Source organism: Microplitis mediator, chromosome 8 (genome assembly GCF_029852145.1).
Source record: "Microplitis mediator isolate UGA2020A chromosome 8, iyMicMedi2.1, whole genome shotgun sequence".
Classification (NCBI taxonomy): domain Eukaryota; kingdom Metazoa; phylum Arthropoda; class Insecta; order Hymenoptera; family Braconidae; genus Microplitis; species Microplitis mediator.
The window spans coordinates 17,907,783-17,925,945 of NC_079976.1; the positions used below are offsets into that span (position 1 = coordinate 17,907,783).

At 32.3% G+C, this 18,163-nt stretch overlaps 2 protein-coding genes across 2 annotated transcripts; one reads left to right on the forward strand and one right to left on the reverse strand.

The window, feature by feature from the left end:
- Window positions 1-10,543: 10,543 nt before the first annotated feature.
- LOC130673860 (tigger transposable element-derived protein 6-like) lies at window positions 10,544-12,016 on the forward strand. The gene is made up of 2 exons (XM_057479076.1): window positions 10,544-11,352; window positions 11,395-12,016. The coding sequence occupies exons 1-2, from the start codon at window positions 10,544-10,546 to the stop codon at window positions 12,014-12,016; spliced, it is 1,431 nt and encodes a 476-aa protein (XP_057335059.1).
- A 2,045-nt stretch (window positions 12,017-14,061) lies between these two features.
- Window positions 14,062-14,841, reverse strand: LOC130673861 (uncharacterized). Its single transcript, XM_057479077.1, has one exon. The coding sequence runs from the start codon at window positions 14,839-14,841 to the stop codon at window positions 14,062-14,064; it is 780 nt and encodes a 259-aa protein (XP_057335060.1).
- Between the last annotated feature and the right edge of the window lie 3,322 nt (window positions 14,842-18,163).

The following is an 18,163-nucleotide window of genomic DNA, read 5'->3' on the forward strand; positions in this document are numbered from 1 at the left end:
AATTTCGTTTATTTACTTAGTCAATTTTGTTTATTTGATTAATCTACCTAAATTTTTTATTTTATTAGTTGATTTTTTCAATTGTCATTTCTACTTTTATATGTATTCATTTGCGTTATGATAAAGTTGTGGGAGAATTCATAATCGTCCGTAATAATTTTCACTTTTATTACAATTGTATGATATTACAAGAATTACATTTGTAATATTTTTTATGTTATTTCATCAATTTTTGTTTGCATTATTTCGTTGCTTCCTCTTTCTTATTTTCTACAGTATTGAAATATGGAATTGAATCTGAAAAATATTGCGCGCGCATTGAACCAACTATACCCTAATATAAGCAGCGATGATTTGCAAAGTATAGATGATTGGGAATCAAAGAAAGAAGGTTTATCTGTTTTATGGAAAATATGTTCTGAATTATTTCTTAATAATGAACGAAGATCATTAATAAAAAAAACGTCTCAGTGTTATGATATATTGCGGTTAAAATTTAATCAGCCAGTTATTGAAAATGCCCAAAAAAATTTAAGCATCAATCTAACAGATAAAACTTTAGCTACGAGGTCAAACTCAGCTATGAGCACTGAAGAAACAACGAAAAATAATTGCATTACTTCTCCGGATCCTGTAAATGATGACGATTGCCATAATTTATCCAAACCAAGTTCTATTCCTTCTCCTAAAGTCATTTTTGACGGATTTATTCCAATTTCTTAGGAAATCCCATTATGCTTTCATCAAGATACAAATCCATACGATTTAACTCTTTATAACCTAGCCACTAATTCTTTAGAAAATTCTATGCCTATTGAAAATAATGCAAGTTTTTCATCGTTTATACCGATAAAATCTTCGAGCCCAGACCACCAACCTCGTTACTTGACCGATTCTCCCGAACCGTCAAATTTCGAGTGGTATAATAATTCCGTACTTTCCGATTCGAATGACAGTTCTAAATCCAGTAATTTTTCAGATTTCCCAGACTTCAGTATTAAAATTCCAAATTTAGATTTGCCCTATAAGAAAGATTCTCCTGACATGACATTTTTATCTCTGCCTGATCTACAACTCAGTTCAAAAACCAATACAAAAACGCCGCCATTTATTAAGAAAAATCGTTGTTTTAATGCTTCATTTGCAAAGACTTGTACTATTCGAGACATTGATTTAGATATACCTTCTGTATTTTGGGAAAAATTTTGGACCAATAAAATTAGTTTGAAAAGAAATTGGACTGATGAGTTTGTCAAATATTTTAATGGATATACTGCCTACGAATGTTGTGTTTTGACAATTCATAGCCTTCGGTGTTACACGGGTAATAAAAAAAGAAAAACTTATTTTTCCATAGCCGCTAGTTGCAAAAATTCTGCTTGTACATCATTTCGATTTGTTTCCGAAGTTCCTATTATTGAAGCTTTTTCAAATATTAAAATCCTCGTTTATCGGCAACGAGAAATAAAACACAATTCTAATGAAATCCATAGACGTTTTTGTAAAGGTAAAGAACGTGAGGTAGTAGCTGAAGAATTGGAAGATAAAAATCCATCTGTTTTAGAAGCTCTGAAATTAAGTAAAATTCTTCTACATATCCTTCAATCCGGAAACAGATATAATGCTCCGACTAAAATGTTACTTAAAAAAATTTCAAGTAAACAAAAAAAATACGATAATTTGCATCCCGATGCTGAAATCAGTCTAAAAATATTGGCTGACAAATCAAGAAAAAACCATGTTTGGCAAGGTAAATTTTACAGTGGATACATTCAAGACAGTCTGAACGTAATTTGTTTTACTGAAAATCAGTTGCGGTATTTAGTTAACTTGAAAACACCTGTTTTCTGTCACTTAGATGCCACAGGATCAATAATTTCTCACATATATCAATCTACTAAGCCTGTTTATTACTATGTGCTTTTATTGATTGATACCTTAATTTATATTAGAAATTGAGAAATTACTACCCGGCTGGTTACTACAACGACAATACGAAATACGGACCAACAGACCAACGAACCAAGCAGACGTACGAGACCGAAACCTTAAACGCAGAAGCCACGTACCTGAACTTTCGAGAGAGCAGTGGAAACCGGAATCACTACCCAAAAGAAAAGCTAACGCTAATTTACATTTTTCAATTGACAAAAAAATCGATGTTCATTCAAATTGCCTAGATTCAGATTTCCAAGAAAATTCTTATAATAACACCGGCACACAAAAAAAAATTAAGTAGAATGTGCATTTGATCGGACCTACTTACGGGTACGTATTTTGGTCCGCTGAATCCGAATTCGAGGTCAGTTTGACCCCTACAACCTCGAAATTTCGAAAAAACTTTAAAAAATCGTAAAAATGATGAAAATTGGCAGTTTTAATGATAAATAAAATGTTTTGGAACTAAACTAAGCGTGATTTTCATGTATTTCGATCCGCTGAATATGAATCGAAACTTTATTGAGACCACGCGCCATTTTTAATGTGCAGAAATCACACAAAACTGTCGAAAATTCCGAAAAAATATAGTTTTCATGATAAATAAACTTCTTCTGGTCCAATTCAGATAAAATTTTATATCTTTTGATGTCTTTAATTCGCATCTTAATTTTTTTAGTCTATTCACCTTCTAAAGCTGGAAAAATTCGAAAAAATTGTAAAAATTACCATTCATAACAGAAAAAAAATTGATTGAACATGATCTTTGATCGTATCAGATAACGATCTTTTCCGAATTGAATTCTCCACAAATGTAACAAAATGAATCAGGACTTTTATTACACAGATGAGAATTACTTCTTGTAATAGTATACTGTGATGTCCTATCACGGTCAGTACGAGCGATTAAAGCGACACCGCGTAGATTATGAGATAAACGCGATTCCGCGGGATTATTTAAAGATATCAGAATTTAATTTTATAATATAATATACTCCGTCGTGTTTTAGTTATATCTTATCATATTTTTCTTTGGGAATTTCCAAACCATTTATTTAAGCTAGGCCTGGTCACTTAAGCATTTCTCTATTCTTCGAGATCATAAAATTGTAAGATCTCGGGAAAACCCGTAGTCTTAGAACTTATTTTTCCCAAGTCTGTCTTTTTATTTAAAAGATGGAATTTGGTCTAGACATAAGGTTTTATTTTTTGAAAACGTAAAATATTTATAAATATTGTAACTGTAGTATTTAAGCTAAAAATAGTTGAGCCGATTAGAGACCATAATAAACTTGGGATACCCTAATGTTGGCAAAAAGGCAAGTCCAGAGCCATAAAAGATTGTACCCTGGGAAAAACCCTAACCACGCCGGATAACAGCACAGCTGCAGAGCAGACGGAGCCGGTGGTCAAGAGGAGATCCGATCCTGCCGCTCATGTGACGTCAGACCGACCCAAACCCCACTCAAACCATCAGCGCGGACTTGCCATAATTTTAAGTTATGCTAAGAGAGAAACATTGTGTAAGTCGAGTCGACAAGACGTGCCTTGTAAACCTGCTGATAAAATACAGTCTTCTAGAATCATAATTATTTATTTAATTATTTTTGTTTTATTCAAAGAGCCTGCAATTAAGTTCAAAGTTATTTTATATTTTTCTATTCATCGCGCTCTCGAAGTCGAATATTTTAATATTCCCGGGCGAATCGACCCCGTCGATAAATTTAAGACCTTAAAAATAAACTTCCAGCCAACAGCTAGGAGGAGGCGATAACAATACTCTCCAGTAGCCAAGTTTCCCACTTCTGAAGAGTTGCAGTCGCTTGATGACGACGCCTGCGAGCCTGCTTTCTCACCCTGACCAGACGCCGATACTGGGGCTCCGACCCCCTGCATAGTAAAGTACTTATCACTTATACCTGCCATGACGGCACACACGCCGTTAACCCAGGAACACTGCCAGATGGTTCTGTTGCCCACCGTTACCACGTGGAGGTGCCCTGGTTACAGGCACAAGCAATTAAGTCTTCAAAAGTAAAAAACGAGAGTAAAAAAACCAAAAAAATTACTTTTTTCGAAATTTTGGAGGGTTTGTGTGATTTTTTTACATTTAAAACGGCTCGTGGTCTCAATAGAGTTTCGATTCATATTCAGTGGATCGAAATACATGAAAATCACGCTTAGTTTAGTTCCAAAACATTTTTTTATCATTAGAACTGCCAATTTTCATCATTTTTACGGTTCTTTGAAGTTTTTTCGAAATTTCGAGGGTGTAGGGGTCAAACTGACCTCGAATTTGGATTCAGCGGACCAAAATACGTACCCGTAGGTAAGTCCGGTCAAATTCACATTCTACTTAATTTTTTTTGTGTGCCGGTGTAATTTTCAAGAAAAAGTAATTCTTCATGATATTCACAACAACGCAAATGAGTTCAAAAATATTTCAACTGTCACTGATGAAATAACCGCGAATCAATTGGACGCTTCGAAACTGAGTGAAGAAATGAACGATGTACTCTTTTATAACGACCTCAGAAAACGATTATTTAGTAAGAAAGAGTACCCTAAAGGATTCCCCAACTTAGCATTAGAGATTGCAAAAATTCATTTAAATTCAAACAGTTTAGGAACTTTACAAACTTTGGGTTGGTTGGACGGAAAAGTAATGAATGCATTTTTCATTATTTTAGAAGCAATCGGAAGAAAAAATGATCTGAGTGTAATTCGATTTGATACATACTTTGCGGTTAAATTAATGGAAGGTGATATATCGATTGCATTTTCACGATGGATTGATAAATTTCTACCGGGAACTTATAATTTGTGGTTAATACCGGTTTTAATTAATAATTGTCATTGGACACTGTTGGTAGTTTGTTTTCCACTTAAAATTAGGGTTTATTTTGATTCCCTTCACGAAAATGCCCCACCAGAATTAATTGAACGAATATGTCGGGTTATTTCGATGTCTAGAGAGAGTAGACACAGTAAGTCAAGAGGATCGAAAGATTGGAGAGTTTATAGCCCAGAAAACATACCCTTCCAAGATGCTACCGATGGCGATTGCGGGGTACATGCGTGTATTTATGGATACATGATATGTAGCAGGTCTGGAGAAGAATTTGGAAGTGATGAAGTAAATACAGCAAGAAAGGGAATTGCCCACTTATTATGCAGTTTTAAAGACATAATTGAGAGCGATGTGGATGGTACGGATCAGTTGCCAGTTATCGTTGAAGAAGAGTATGAAATAAGAGTGTCGATGCGAAAAAAATTAATCCTTGAACGATCAAGAGATATTCCATTAGGGTGTCCTAAGATTTCTGATTTTTGTCAAAACATGGGAGCCTTAATGGAAGCAGTCTGAAAAACGTGCATACTATCATAATAATTTTATATAATTTCATTAAAGCAATTTATAAAAATTAGATATAGTAAAGGCTTAAACTTAAATAGTCGCACTGGGTTTACTAATGAAGTCGATTTAATTAATATCGATGTTTACTAGTATTCATTTATACACTCGGGTGTGTCACTTTAGGGCAATTTTTGCCCTCAATATAAATATTAACAACTGTCTCATCGCGATTTTGTATTTCCCATTTAAACAATATGGAAAAAACTTTTTAAGCTTGGAATTTAATACCTCGGCAATTGCTAATTGTGTCACGTAACCATTCAAATAAATTTAGGATTAATTAGTAATAAGTATTAAAATAGTATTTAAGTTTAAATTTGAATGGTTACGCGGGCATTTCGTTGCCACGCCGGTGAGACAGCGTTTGCTCGCGCATGCGCGCAGTGTGACTGAGAGCACGTGTGTGCGAAAATTTTAATTTTTAATTTAAAAATAATTACATTTATTATTTATTATTTATAAGGGAATATTTATGATTTTGCGTTATTCAGGGGACATAATGTGTGGTCACATTATGCCCCAATCATTGTTCTTATTTTGTTCAGTTTAAATTGGATATCCAGGTATTGAGGAGATGAAAATAGTGACCATAGAGGAGTGGAAAAATCGATATTTTCCCCTGCAATATCGATGGATAACATGCGGCTTTAATTAATTATTATTTAATTATACATATATTTTACGATTATTATTTTGGTAAAAATAAATACTAAATATATGTATTTAATTTATTATGTATCATTCCGGTGGGGTAAAAATGTTCTTATAATTTATCTAATTAATTTAAAGGCCCGGGGCTAGGTAACAATGATAATGATAATTAAGGGCGATTGTTGCGCCACGTGGGTGGCCAACAAGTGGCCAGCCCATTAAGTACTCAGAAAGGTACGGAAAGTGCAACTGAGCAGACGCTGTGTCATTTATACGTTGTTGATCCGTTTCGAATTTTACTTAATTAAATTTGTTTATTATTATTTGTGGTCGATCTAGTAAAAGGTTTATTAAATTCACCGGGTACGTGGTTATCAGGCTTTCTGGAAGTTGAAGCAGTAATAAGTAAGTACTTTGATTTCTCTCCATGCATTGTTACCTGTAACCTCCCCGGGAATTGTTGGAATTCGCGAGTCGAATAATTTAACGGATTTTATATTTTACTACCCCTGAATGATACATCTCTATATATAAAGGGAATTGGGGATAATAAAATAATTATATTTTGTTTAATTTATGATTTAACACTGTAAATTGCGCGTTTGCGGTAGTTCGATATCGATATATCGGTAGCTACCTATATCTATATACTTATAGCTATAGCTATACACCGGCTGAGAAAATAAATTCCTAAGCCGACGACGTAATAGTTCAGAGGAAAAATTCCTGAGCAAATAATAATAATTATTAAGTGGAATTATTATTATTATTTATTTTATTATTTAATATAGTTATTATTATTATTCAATTAATTAATCCTGAATTAGTATTTATATTTTTCTTTTCGTATCCCCCAGTGGACAAATAATTTATATTTTAATTTTAATTATAAATAATTACGTACAGAGGAATAATTATTTATTTAAAGCAATTTATGTAATAATTTTCCGGAAATTTATATTGAAAGCGAGTGTGTGCCGTATCTTTCTCCCCCTATATAGTGTAAAGGGGTAACCCAAGGTTTGAGGTGTCGATTAATTTTTATTTACATTAATTAATCTTGAAGGATTATTATTTTGTTTAAGTGAATTATTATATTATATTTATACTACATTACTGATTTAAAATATTGGATTTGAGTTTGGAATTTTCTTTGTATTATATAGAGTCGACCCCCAGGGGTTTATTAACGTTTATAATCTGTATTAAAAGTGAAATATTGTATCAAAATTCTTGATAAATTTATATAAATAATTGGATCCAACAATTCTCGGGGAAATACTCTATATTTATTTTCCTGGGTCTTTTTCTTGCTATATTTAATTTATTTTATTATTTTAAATATATTTAACTGTATTTATTATTTTCTGGTAATTTCTTTTCTTTTATTATTTCGATTGATTTTATCCGCCTTGTTACTGGCTACTCGCTCGGATTTATCCTCGCAAATTTCCTCCTGATAAACTGTTTTTGTCCGTTTTGGAGAAACGGGCTGGCGCCTACGTGCACTAACCCAGCCTGAAGAGCTGGTCCAGGCACATCTTATTTTTTTTAATTTATAATTTAATAACCTTATTATTTATTTAAAAATTTAAAAACGAATTGAAGCGTTATTTATCAAGTTTTATTTTTGGGCTTTCGAGATTAGAATTTTTTTGTGATACGCGTGGGTGACCGCATACGGTACTGGGATAATTCGCGTCTCCGTCGCGAAATTTAAAACAGTATTTGTTATAATTGTACAAATAATATAACGGTGGGCCCTGGCTACTGCGTGTCCATGTAGCCAAGAACCACTGTTAAGTTAAAATTCCCGGACTTTATTGTTAATAAGTTTAATTAGCGAATTTCGTCGATTATCGCTGGTTCTGAAGCTCGGAAATTTGAAGTTCTCGGGGGTGAGTCGGCTCGTCCTGAGCCGGACACGCGGCTGAAAATAACTTAACTCTAAAGGACTCTGGTGATAATTTTCAATTAATACTCAATGTAAACTATTATATTTTATTTAACCAACCCTTTATATACAAATTTTCCCCTTTGTTTTAGATAAATATGCGTGTGGTAATTACAATTTTATTTCAAGAATTTATCGGCAATATGCGCGGGAATAAGTATCGTGGAAAATGAGAAATATTGGTGGGAAATTACCGCGTTGAAGAGGCATCATACGAAATCATTATAGATTAATTATTTATATATGCGAGTAAATATCTGGACTTACTGCCGGAATCGGACGACGTTGCATTTTCCTAGTCCCTGGGTGATCCACGGGGTAGATGACAGATCCGGGTATGTACAGCAGTTAGCCTCCTTAGGTGAATATTCAAAACAGCACAACACTTGGTTTACTTAACCAGCCACAACCACAAGTGGTACAAATCACTGGAGAAAATAATTTTAAGCAAAGTAGAGAAAAGAAAAGCGACTGGTCGATCAGCGCACTCGAGCACAAGTGTCGTCTTCAAATTAATTGTCTCGGGTCAGCACCTCGTGTTGACCCCCTTCCAATTATGCGCAGTGACCAATTTCCGCATCTCCGCTGCGCTAAGACTACCGCCAAGACTCAGCCAAACTCGCAAACGAGAAAACCAAATGAGAGCGAGAGAGAGAGAACAAAGGAAGCGAGAGAGCCTCACTCTCACGTCTGAAAATCGCTGCTACACGGTTACAATAAGTTCAGGACAGATTTCCGTAGCGAATAGAATTCTCTACAAAAGTTTCTTTTCATTTTTTAATAAATCCATCTTATTAAAGCTTTCAATCAAATTTATAATAAGTTTCGAGATCTTTTTATTTTGCCGGCGAAACCATCAGATTTAGTCCAAAATTTTATAAAATATTTTTTGTAGACAATTTCATCCTCTACAAGTTATCTCTGACAAAGTCTTTTTAAATTTTGCATAACTTTTTAGTTATTCTCATTTTGATTCCAAGCTTATATAAAAAATAGTTTTCTGATCGCTTTTAAGAGCCTAACATCAAAATGAAAGTAACTAGAAAAAAATGCGGAATTTAAAAAAACTCAGAATGTCAGAAATAATTTGTCGGGAATAAAATTGTCTACAAAAAAGATTTCACAAAATTTTGTGATAAGTCTGACAGTTTCACCGGAAAAGTCAAAAGAAGTCGAAATTTACTACAAATTTGACTTCAAGCTCTAATAACTTTTGAACAGATAGATTTATCAAGAAGTGATACGAAACTTTTTTTGTAGAGCGTTCCATTTCCTACGTAAATATATCCTGAACTCATCTGTACGATGAGCCATTGCCAAGGTATAAAATTCCAAGCTCAAAATTTTTTTTTCCTATGGTATTATTGAGCTAGCAAATAGAAAATCGCGATGAGACACTTGTTAATATTAATATTAAAGGCTTTAATTTCAACTATTATCGACAAGATAATAAGGTAAGACAATTACCTTCCTGCAAGTACAGGAGCTGTTGATGTGTTGAAAAGAAAGTTGCCCTAAAATGACACGACCTAGGATGCACACATAAATATTTGACTTTTCATTAATTTTTAAGTACTTTCATTGAAACGTATGCTATTATATCGCAGACACTTCGAGTAATAACCAGTCTCATGTTGACGATCATCAAGATAAGAGTGATACTGTTAATTCATCAAGTGACTCGAATTTCAAAATTACATCTAAAGCTAAAGTTGCTACTTTTAAAACACAAGTAACAAAAAATTCAGCTGAATCTAAAAAAATCACTCGAGCTCACTGGAGTGAAGATGAAAAAAAAACAATTCAACATGTTACTTTGCTGAGTATTTAAGAACCAAAAGCCTTCCTTCGTTTCAACTAATAAAAAAATTTAAAGCTTAGTATATTATTTTACTAGGTCGCAGTCCACAAATAATAAAAACTTATTTAAGTAATTTTCATCGTACGATGCCTAAAGTAAATCAAATTAATAAGAGTGAAAAAAACAAAAGTCTGATTAAAAATCATAACATTAATGCCAAAAAAAAAGTTGACTATCATATATGCTATATTTTTGATGAATACATTGCAAAAGGTCGTATTCCTTCTATAAAAACGTGTGAAGAAGCCCAAAAACATGATAAACTACTGAAATCGATTACTGTGAAGTATATTCAGCAAGTGATTCAAGAAAAACTCGATTGATTCAATATTTTTTGCAGGTCTCAGCAATTTTATATGCAAAACCATACTACGATTTCTTTTTTTTCCTCAAATTACAGTAAAACCTGTACAAATGACCACCTTTGTACTTTGACCACCTCTCTATATTGACCAGTATTTCTAGGAACCGGCTTAGTTACACTTACATTACCCATACTAATACCTCTCTAATCTGACCACCTCTTTATATTGACCACCTGCCTAATGTGACCTCTATTTTGAAAACATTTGAGCTGTAATTGACCTTTGTACATTGACCGACTCCTCTCTCTCTGTCACTTTTCACATTATCAATGAATCTTCCTTCGTTATTTTCACTGCATTACTCATTGTCTTTTCGTTCTTTGTGCCAGTGACAGTATTAGAGTCTAGTTGTTGAAATGGGTGTTAAAAGAAAGTATACTGAGTTGAATATTAATAAAAAAAAAATGATTGTAGACTTGTTGGAGCAAAAAGTGAGCCAACGCAATGTGGCGATCCAATTTGATGTATCGAAAACCACTGTAGTTAACATCGGTCGTAATAAAGATGTTATTTTAAAAATGTGGAATGACAATTGTAACGCAGACAGGAAAAGAAAACTCCGGAAAACGGAGTTCGAAGGCGTCAATCTAGGCGTACTGAAATTTTTTGAATTATGTCGGTCCAAAGATGTTCCTGTTTCCGGAGTAATGTTGAAGAAAAAATCTCTAGAAATAGCTGAAAAGTTAGGAATTAGTGAATTTCGAGGTAGTAATGGATGGTTAGAATCGTTTTTGAAGCGAAATAATTTAAGCTATAAAGCTTTATGTGGTGACGCAGCTTCGGCTGATTTAGAAGAAGCTGAGGATTGGAAAAATACCAAATTGCAAGAGTTAATTGCTGGATATGATCAAAAAAATATATTTAATGCTGACGAACTGGCATTATTTTACCGCCAAATACCAAAAAAAAGTTTTGTGAAGAAAGGTGACAGGTGTAAAGGTGGAAAAATGGCCAAAGAACGCCTAAGCGTACTTCTGTGTTGCAGTTTAACAGGTGAAAAATTTAAACCTTTAGTTATAGGATCAGCAGCCAGGCCTCGTGTTTTTAAAAAAGAAGGAGTACGTCCAGATAATCTACCCGTATTTTGGCGATTTAATAAAAAATCATGGATGACCCAAGTGATATTTGACGATTGGCTACTTGAATTGAATAATTATATGAAAAAGCAAAATAGAAAAATTTTATTACTTATCGATAATGCAACCAGTCACAACACAACTAAGACTCTAAGCAACGTAACAGTTCAGTTTCTTCCACCAAACTTGACGTCCGAAATTCAGCCTCTAGATCAAGGCATTATAAAAGCAGTTAAAGATCGATATAGATCAAGACTTTTGGAGTATATCGTGTCTAAAGCTGAAAACTGTCAAAGTAAAGAAGAATTTCATAAATCTGTCACGGTTTTACATGCTATAAGATGGTTGTATGGTGCGTGGATGGACATAAGTCAACAAACAATTGAGAAGTGTTTTCACCGAGCTGGATTTGTAAGCAGTGGGTTGGCTAATGACATAGAAGATCAGGAAATTATTTTGACTGACCCTGCAGGTGAATTACCAGATGACTTGGTAGCTGAATTAGCTACTGAAAAAGAAATAGAAGAAGCTGATAAATTCTTGCCTGTGCACGAAGAATTACCGGATGACATTGATAGGGCATTAAATAATTATTTATTTAACAGAGACGACAATGACGAAGGAACAGAGAGTGAAAAAGAAACAGACGATGAAGAAGGAAAAGAAGCAGAGGAAAATAACTTGGGTGTTGACGACACTTTTTATTATTTAATTCGCAATGTACTAGATAACCTTGTATTACAATGTGTCTGATCACTTTAGTCGTTCACTAACTCTTGTCTTCACTTAGGCGTTCATCGCCTTCGGTCGTCCGACTGACTCTCCCTGGATGTCCAACGAACTCTCTCGATTTTTGGCACGGCTCTCCCTTATAACTCTTCGATTCACCCCCGGAAAACTCATCCCTACTAAATTAATTAGCAAATGAGAGGGGCGGATGTTCGGGTCTCACTGATTAGCGACTCCCGGTGACATGTCGAATCACTCAATTTAATAAACCGAATTATAATTAGGGCCCGTTATCGACCGTGGACAAATCCAATTTTAGAAATAATTAATTAGTCATTGGAATCTATTTTACCCTGTTACAGCACTCCTTTGAAAAAACGACTTATTAAAGAATCGCTACCCAAGTCTATCGTGCTTATAAGATTAATCGCTGATCTCTCTGAGTTAAGGATGTATGAGCGTGACAACAATATGTAATTTAAACCTTCAAAATTTTTTTAATGATAGATTTATACCGAAAGAATTTGCTGTCAAAATTTCAGCATAGGTAACGGGGCAAATTTTTAAGAAAATAATTATTAAAAATTGAAATAAAATACATTGCTCTTATGGAGAAACGGGTAGTCTTGACACTAAAGCATCAAATATGAATATGCTAAAGTATTTTTCATGTGAAAAAAAACTATAAATAAGAAAGTTGATACTTATAGTAATTTAATAAAATCATAAAAACACTATGCAACGGTGCATCCTAAAGAGCAAAGTTAAAATGAAATTTAAATAAATCAAGTTTATTAATTTTTTCTCGCCATGACATAAGACTTGGCAACGTTTCACTTTTATTATGAGCGCCACAAAAAGCTGGTGTAGAAAATATTAAACACGGATGTAAATATAACCTCACTTTTAGATTTAAAAATAAAAATAACATGACACATTGACAAACGCAGTGACGTTTATATTAATATTTATATTATTAAAAATAATAAATAAATGAATTTTCAATAATTAAAATTAAACAAAAAAATACATGCATGACAGTTTTTAAAATTGACACTTGGCAATAATTATTGTTTAATTATTAAGTTGCGCAATACAAAAAAACTGTGGTAATCATAAATAATTATAGTTAAAAAAATTATTTTATTTATTTTGAATTTCCTCAAGTTTTAGTATTAGTGATTGTACACTTATCCAAAAAATTAAAGGAACAAGAAAATTTTATAAATTTTTTAGTGATTTTTGGAAAGCTGTAGTTTCGTGAAAAATCATCGCATCGAAAAAATAAAAAAAGCAAATTGAAGCTTGAAATCTCTAGTTTAAAGATCTTCCAGCAAAATATTTTTTGGTTGCGTAACAACATATCCGCGGACAAAATATCCGCGACAAAATATCCGCGACAAAATATCCGCAGACAAAATAACCACACGACAAAATAACCACACGACAAAATATCCGCGGAAAAAATATCTACGGACAGAATATCCTCAAAATGACGATATTAAAGGTGTGAAACATAGCACTGTTTTTTCTCGAATTTTGTATGTTTGCAATTTGAAAAATATACTCATACATAAAATAGTGTAAAAGATAACGCCCTTTTTTCACAAATTTTTTGTGTGTGTAATAAATTATCTACGGACAGAATATCCAAAAAATTGACGTAACAAATGGATGAATTCATCACATCAAATATTTCATGGTTAAAATAACAGTACAAAAAAAGCTATTAAAATCATATTTTTCTACACATATATCATTTAATTTATCAAATACTTAATATGACAATACATATGATTATAATAATAATTCTTATGGTATTTATTTTTCAGATAATATTTAACTAACAGCCTTTTTTAATCTCCAATCTTTGATCATCAACTATTTTATGGTTTTTATTAATATTCAATCACATGAAATCGAAAATTTAAATTATAAACAACAAAATAAATTATTAATAATAATACAAATAATGAGAAAAATTAACATCATATAATTCATTTTAATTGAACAGTGATGTATACTTATATATCGAAATCAAATTAATATGTTATACATATAATCATAACCTACAACGTAAGAATAGCAGCTATATCGTGTAAGTATTGAACTTGCTTATTAGGGTCATATGAAGACACAATATTTTTCAATCGAGCATTAATATTAGAGTACTGTCTTCTACGCTTTGATGCAATTCCAAGCCCAGTATTAGCTTGCGTGATCAAACTTTCAGTAATACTTTGCTCATTTACGATGGCTTTCAAAAATCGGCATATACTTGCATGAATAACACGTACTTTGTTATTGAAGGAATTATGCCATCCTTCAATAGCATTGTTAGTACGTAATTCATCATTAATTACTGCATTGTAACAATTCCATAGGCTTATTTCATATTGAGGCTTCAAACGTTTCTTACCACTTCGTGATAAAACTCCCACCCAACTACGTTCGAAGTAATCGAGTAAGCGGCGAAGCTCAACTTCATTATCAACGAAAAATTGACTTTCAACAAGTTTACTGAATGCATTACCAACATCATGAATAGGTACGAATGCTAGAGCCAATAACATTCTTATATTCAAAGCAAAACGTACGTCTGAATTATACGAACCCTGCATCCCTAAGGACTGTAATTTTCTCCAAACGACTTGATTATAATGAAATAGACAACCTCTCACTTCGGACTGAGGAAAAACTAATTTGAACGCGTTTATAAAGGCTTTCTCAAAATCTATCATAATGCATCTGGGGTTTAAATTAGGCATACGATTTTTCAGCAACGTCAAAACATTAATATAAGTTTGCTCATTTTTGTCCGGTAATAATATGTATATTAATGGTATCATTTTTCCATCTTTATAACCGTGCAATGTGTATAATTGCTTGAAAATCGGAGGTACTGATGTAAAAGTACCATCACCTGCCCATTGCTGACACTCAGATAAACATTATAAATTTGAATTTGTAGTTAGAATTAGATAACGTGATTTGTTATTACCACTATCATAGTATAATAGATTTTCACCTTTTCCAGTTTTACAATATCCATCTGGTATTATCAATTCTTCACGTTTTTTTGGTTCCACAAATACAACTTCTTTATCTTTACGTACACGCTGGACATTTCGTGCCAACGATACTAGTTTAGGTAAACGTGCTACTACTGAAGACGATACATTAGCTAATACATCTCCTATAATTAATCCAGGAGGATCATCGTTGTTACCGCCACGTTTACGTATTTTTTTTTAACTTTTCTTGCTTCAGTATTAGCATTATCAGCTCCATGATTGTGGTTGGGTATTTCACCAATAACGTTACCTAGATAAGTGATTATATAAATTAAAATAAATATTATAAAATAAAACTTATAAAGTAAACAAATGCAATTTTACGGATCAAATGAATAAAAAAAAAAATATATATATATAATAATTATAATAAGCTAACCGTCACGATGTTCAGAATCTGTATAAACTTTAACATTACATGCCACTGTATCGGAGTAACATATACAGCGCCAGGTTATGTTATTTTTATTTACACTTTTGCGTGTATATACACTAATGCAAAAAATTAAAGGAGCAGAAAAATTTTATAAATTTTTTAGTGATTTTTGGAAGGCTGTAACTTGGTGAAAAAAAATCGTATCGAAAATTTAAAAAAAGCATTTTATAGCTTGAAATCTCTAGTTTAGGTGTATTTTTTTCAAAATTTTTTAAAAGCTCCGATTATTGCGCAAACATGAGAAATACCGCGAGCCAAAAAATTTCTAAATTTTTTTTTTTTTTCCGAAGAGCCTACGGACCGCGGAAAAATTCTTTCAACTAAACGAATGCATACATCGTTTAGCAAATTTATTCAGCTTCAATTTGGTTTTTTTTTTAACCTCGTAGGACGATTTGTCGCAGAGATATCAGCCTTCAAACAGAAAATGATCCTGTTGGCTTTGATCTTCGATATTTCAGGTACCAATGATCGCACAGAAAGTTGAAGGGCGGCGTTGAAAACTTGAATAAATTCCCTACAAGACCCTGTCATCATTTTTTAAAAAAAAAAATTTTTTTTATTTTTAATATCCATTAGAAGAAAGTACAGAAAAATGACTTTTTTTGGTTTTTTAGTAAATCAACCGCTACTCTGCAAATATCGATAAAAAAAATAATGTTGCCAGGGACTTTTTTAGCTTAATGTACCCCCAAGACCCCTGTAAATTTTTAAATTGATCTATCGAACCGTTTTTTGGGAATCATCGATCAAAGTTTAGCTAAACAATTAAAGGAGCAAGTTTTGTTCCTTTAATTGTGTAATCATAATCAAAATGAAAAAATTTTTTTTTTTCGACTTTTCTCAAATTTTTGCGTTGGTAACTCAGCAAATGCAAGGAAATGACAAAAAAAATAGAAAATTTCCAAAAAATGTCAAAAAAAAAATTTAGAACACAAAAAACGAGTTTCAATTTTTTTTTTTTCTTTGATTTTTTTTGACATTTTTTGGAAATTTTCTATTTTTTTTGTCATTTCCTTGCATTTGCTGAGTTACCAACGCAAAAATTTGAGAAAAGTCGAAAAAAAAAAATTTTTTCATTTTGATTATGATTACACAATTAAAGGAACAAAACTTGCTCCTTTAATTGTTTAGCTAAACTTTGATCGATGATTCCCAAAAAACGGTTCGATAGATCAATTTAAAAATTTACAGGGGTCTTGGGGGTACATTAAGCTAAAAAAGTCCCTGGTAACATTATTTTTTTTATCGATATTTGCAGAGTAGCGGTTGATTTACTAAAAAACCAAAAAAAGTCATTTTTCTGTACTTTCTTCTAATGGATATTAAAAATAAAAAAAAATTTTTTTTTTAAAAAATGATGACAGGGTCTTGTAGGGAATTTATTCAAGTTTTCAACGCCGCCCTTCAACTTTCTGTGCGATCATTGGTACCTGAAATATCGAAGATCAAAGCCAAAAGGATCATTTTCTGTTTGAAGGCTGATATCTCTGCGACAAATCGTCCTACGAGGTTAAAAAAAAAACCAAATTGAAGCTGAATAAATTTGCTAAACGATGTATGCATTCGTTTAGTTGAAAGAATTTTTCCGCGGTCCGTAGGCTCTTCGGAAAAAAAAAAAAAATTTAGAAATTTTTTGGCTCGCGGTATTTCTCATGTTTGCGCAATAATCGGAGCTTTTAAAAAATTTTGAAAAAAATACACCTAAACTAGAGATTTCAAGCTATAAAATGCTTTTTTTAAATTTTCGATACGATTTTTTTTCACCAAGTTACAGCTTTCCAAAAATCACTAAAAAATTTATAAAATTTTTCTGCTCCTTTAATTTTTTGCATTAGTGTATATAATCATTGAGCAATAACTGTTTTCCTCCTTTTTGCGACACGATGAATTTCAGTGGCATTACGAGATTAAATAATACGTGATAAAAAACATTCGTAATAAGAACAATAATTTTTTTGCAATCATGGAATGCATAGATTACACGAAACATATGTTGCTCGAAAACTTAAATATAATTTCGTTTAAATATACTAGATGTCGCAACTTGTGATTTTTAATTAAGGGTAATTCATTTTATCGACATATATTTGATCTATTGAATTTTCATCGATTAAATATTTTTACGGATATTTTGTCTGTGGATATTATTTCCGCGGATATTTTGTCGTGTGGTTATTTTGTCGTGTGGGTATTTTGTCTGCGGATATTTTTTTGCGGATATTTTGTCGCGGATATTTTGTCCGCGGATATTTAAGCGTGTCACCTATTTTTTTGAGCGTGTCACCTATCATTACCAAAATGAAAAAATTAATTTTTTTCGGATTTTCTTTCATTTTTGCGTTAGTTATTCAGTAAATGTGAGGTCAAGAGGAAAAAAAAAAATTTTTTCCGAAAAACGAAAAAAAAATAACCCCCCGAATGAAACGTAAAAAAAAAAAATGTAAAAAAATTCTTGTTTGGTCTCGTTTTTTGGAAAAATTTTTTTTTTCCTCTTGACCTTATATTTACTGAATAACTACCGCAAAAATGAAAGAAAATCCGAAAAAAATTAATTTTTTCATTTTGGTAATGATTACACAATTCAAGGAACAAAACTTGTTCCTTTAATTGTTTTGCAAAACTTTGAGCAATCGGACCGGACAAACGGTTCAATGGATC

Coding starts and splice junctions, on each gene's coding strand:
- LOC130673860 (XM_057479076.1), top strand. CDS start 10,544: ATGGGTGTTAAAAGAAAGTATACTGAGTTGAATATTAATAAAAAAAAA. Junction 11,353..11,394: donor TTGAATAATTATATGAAAAA/GCAAAATAGAAA, acceptor TAATGCAACCAG/TCACAACACAACTAAGACTC.
- LOC130673861 (XM_057479077.1), bottom strand. CDS start 14,841: ATGATACCATTAATATACATATTATTACCGGACAAAAATGAGCAAACT.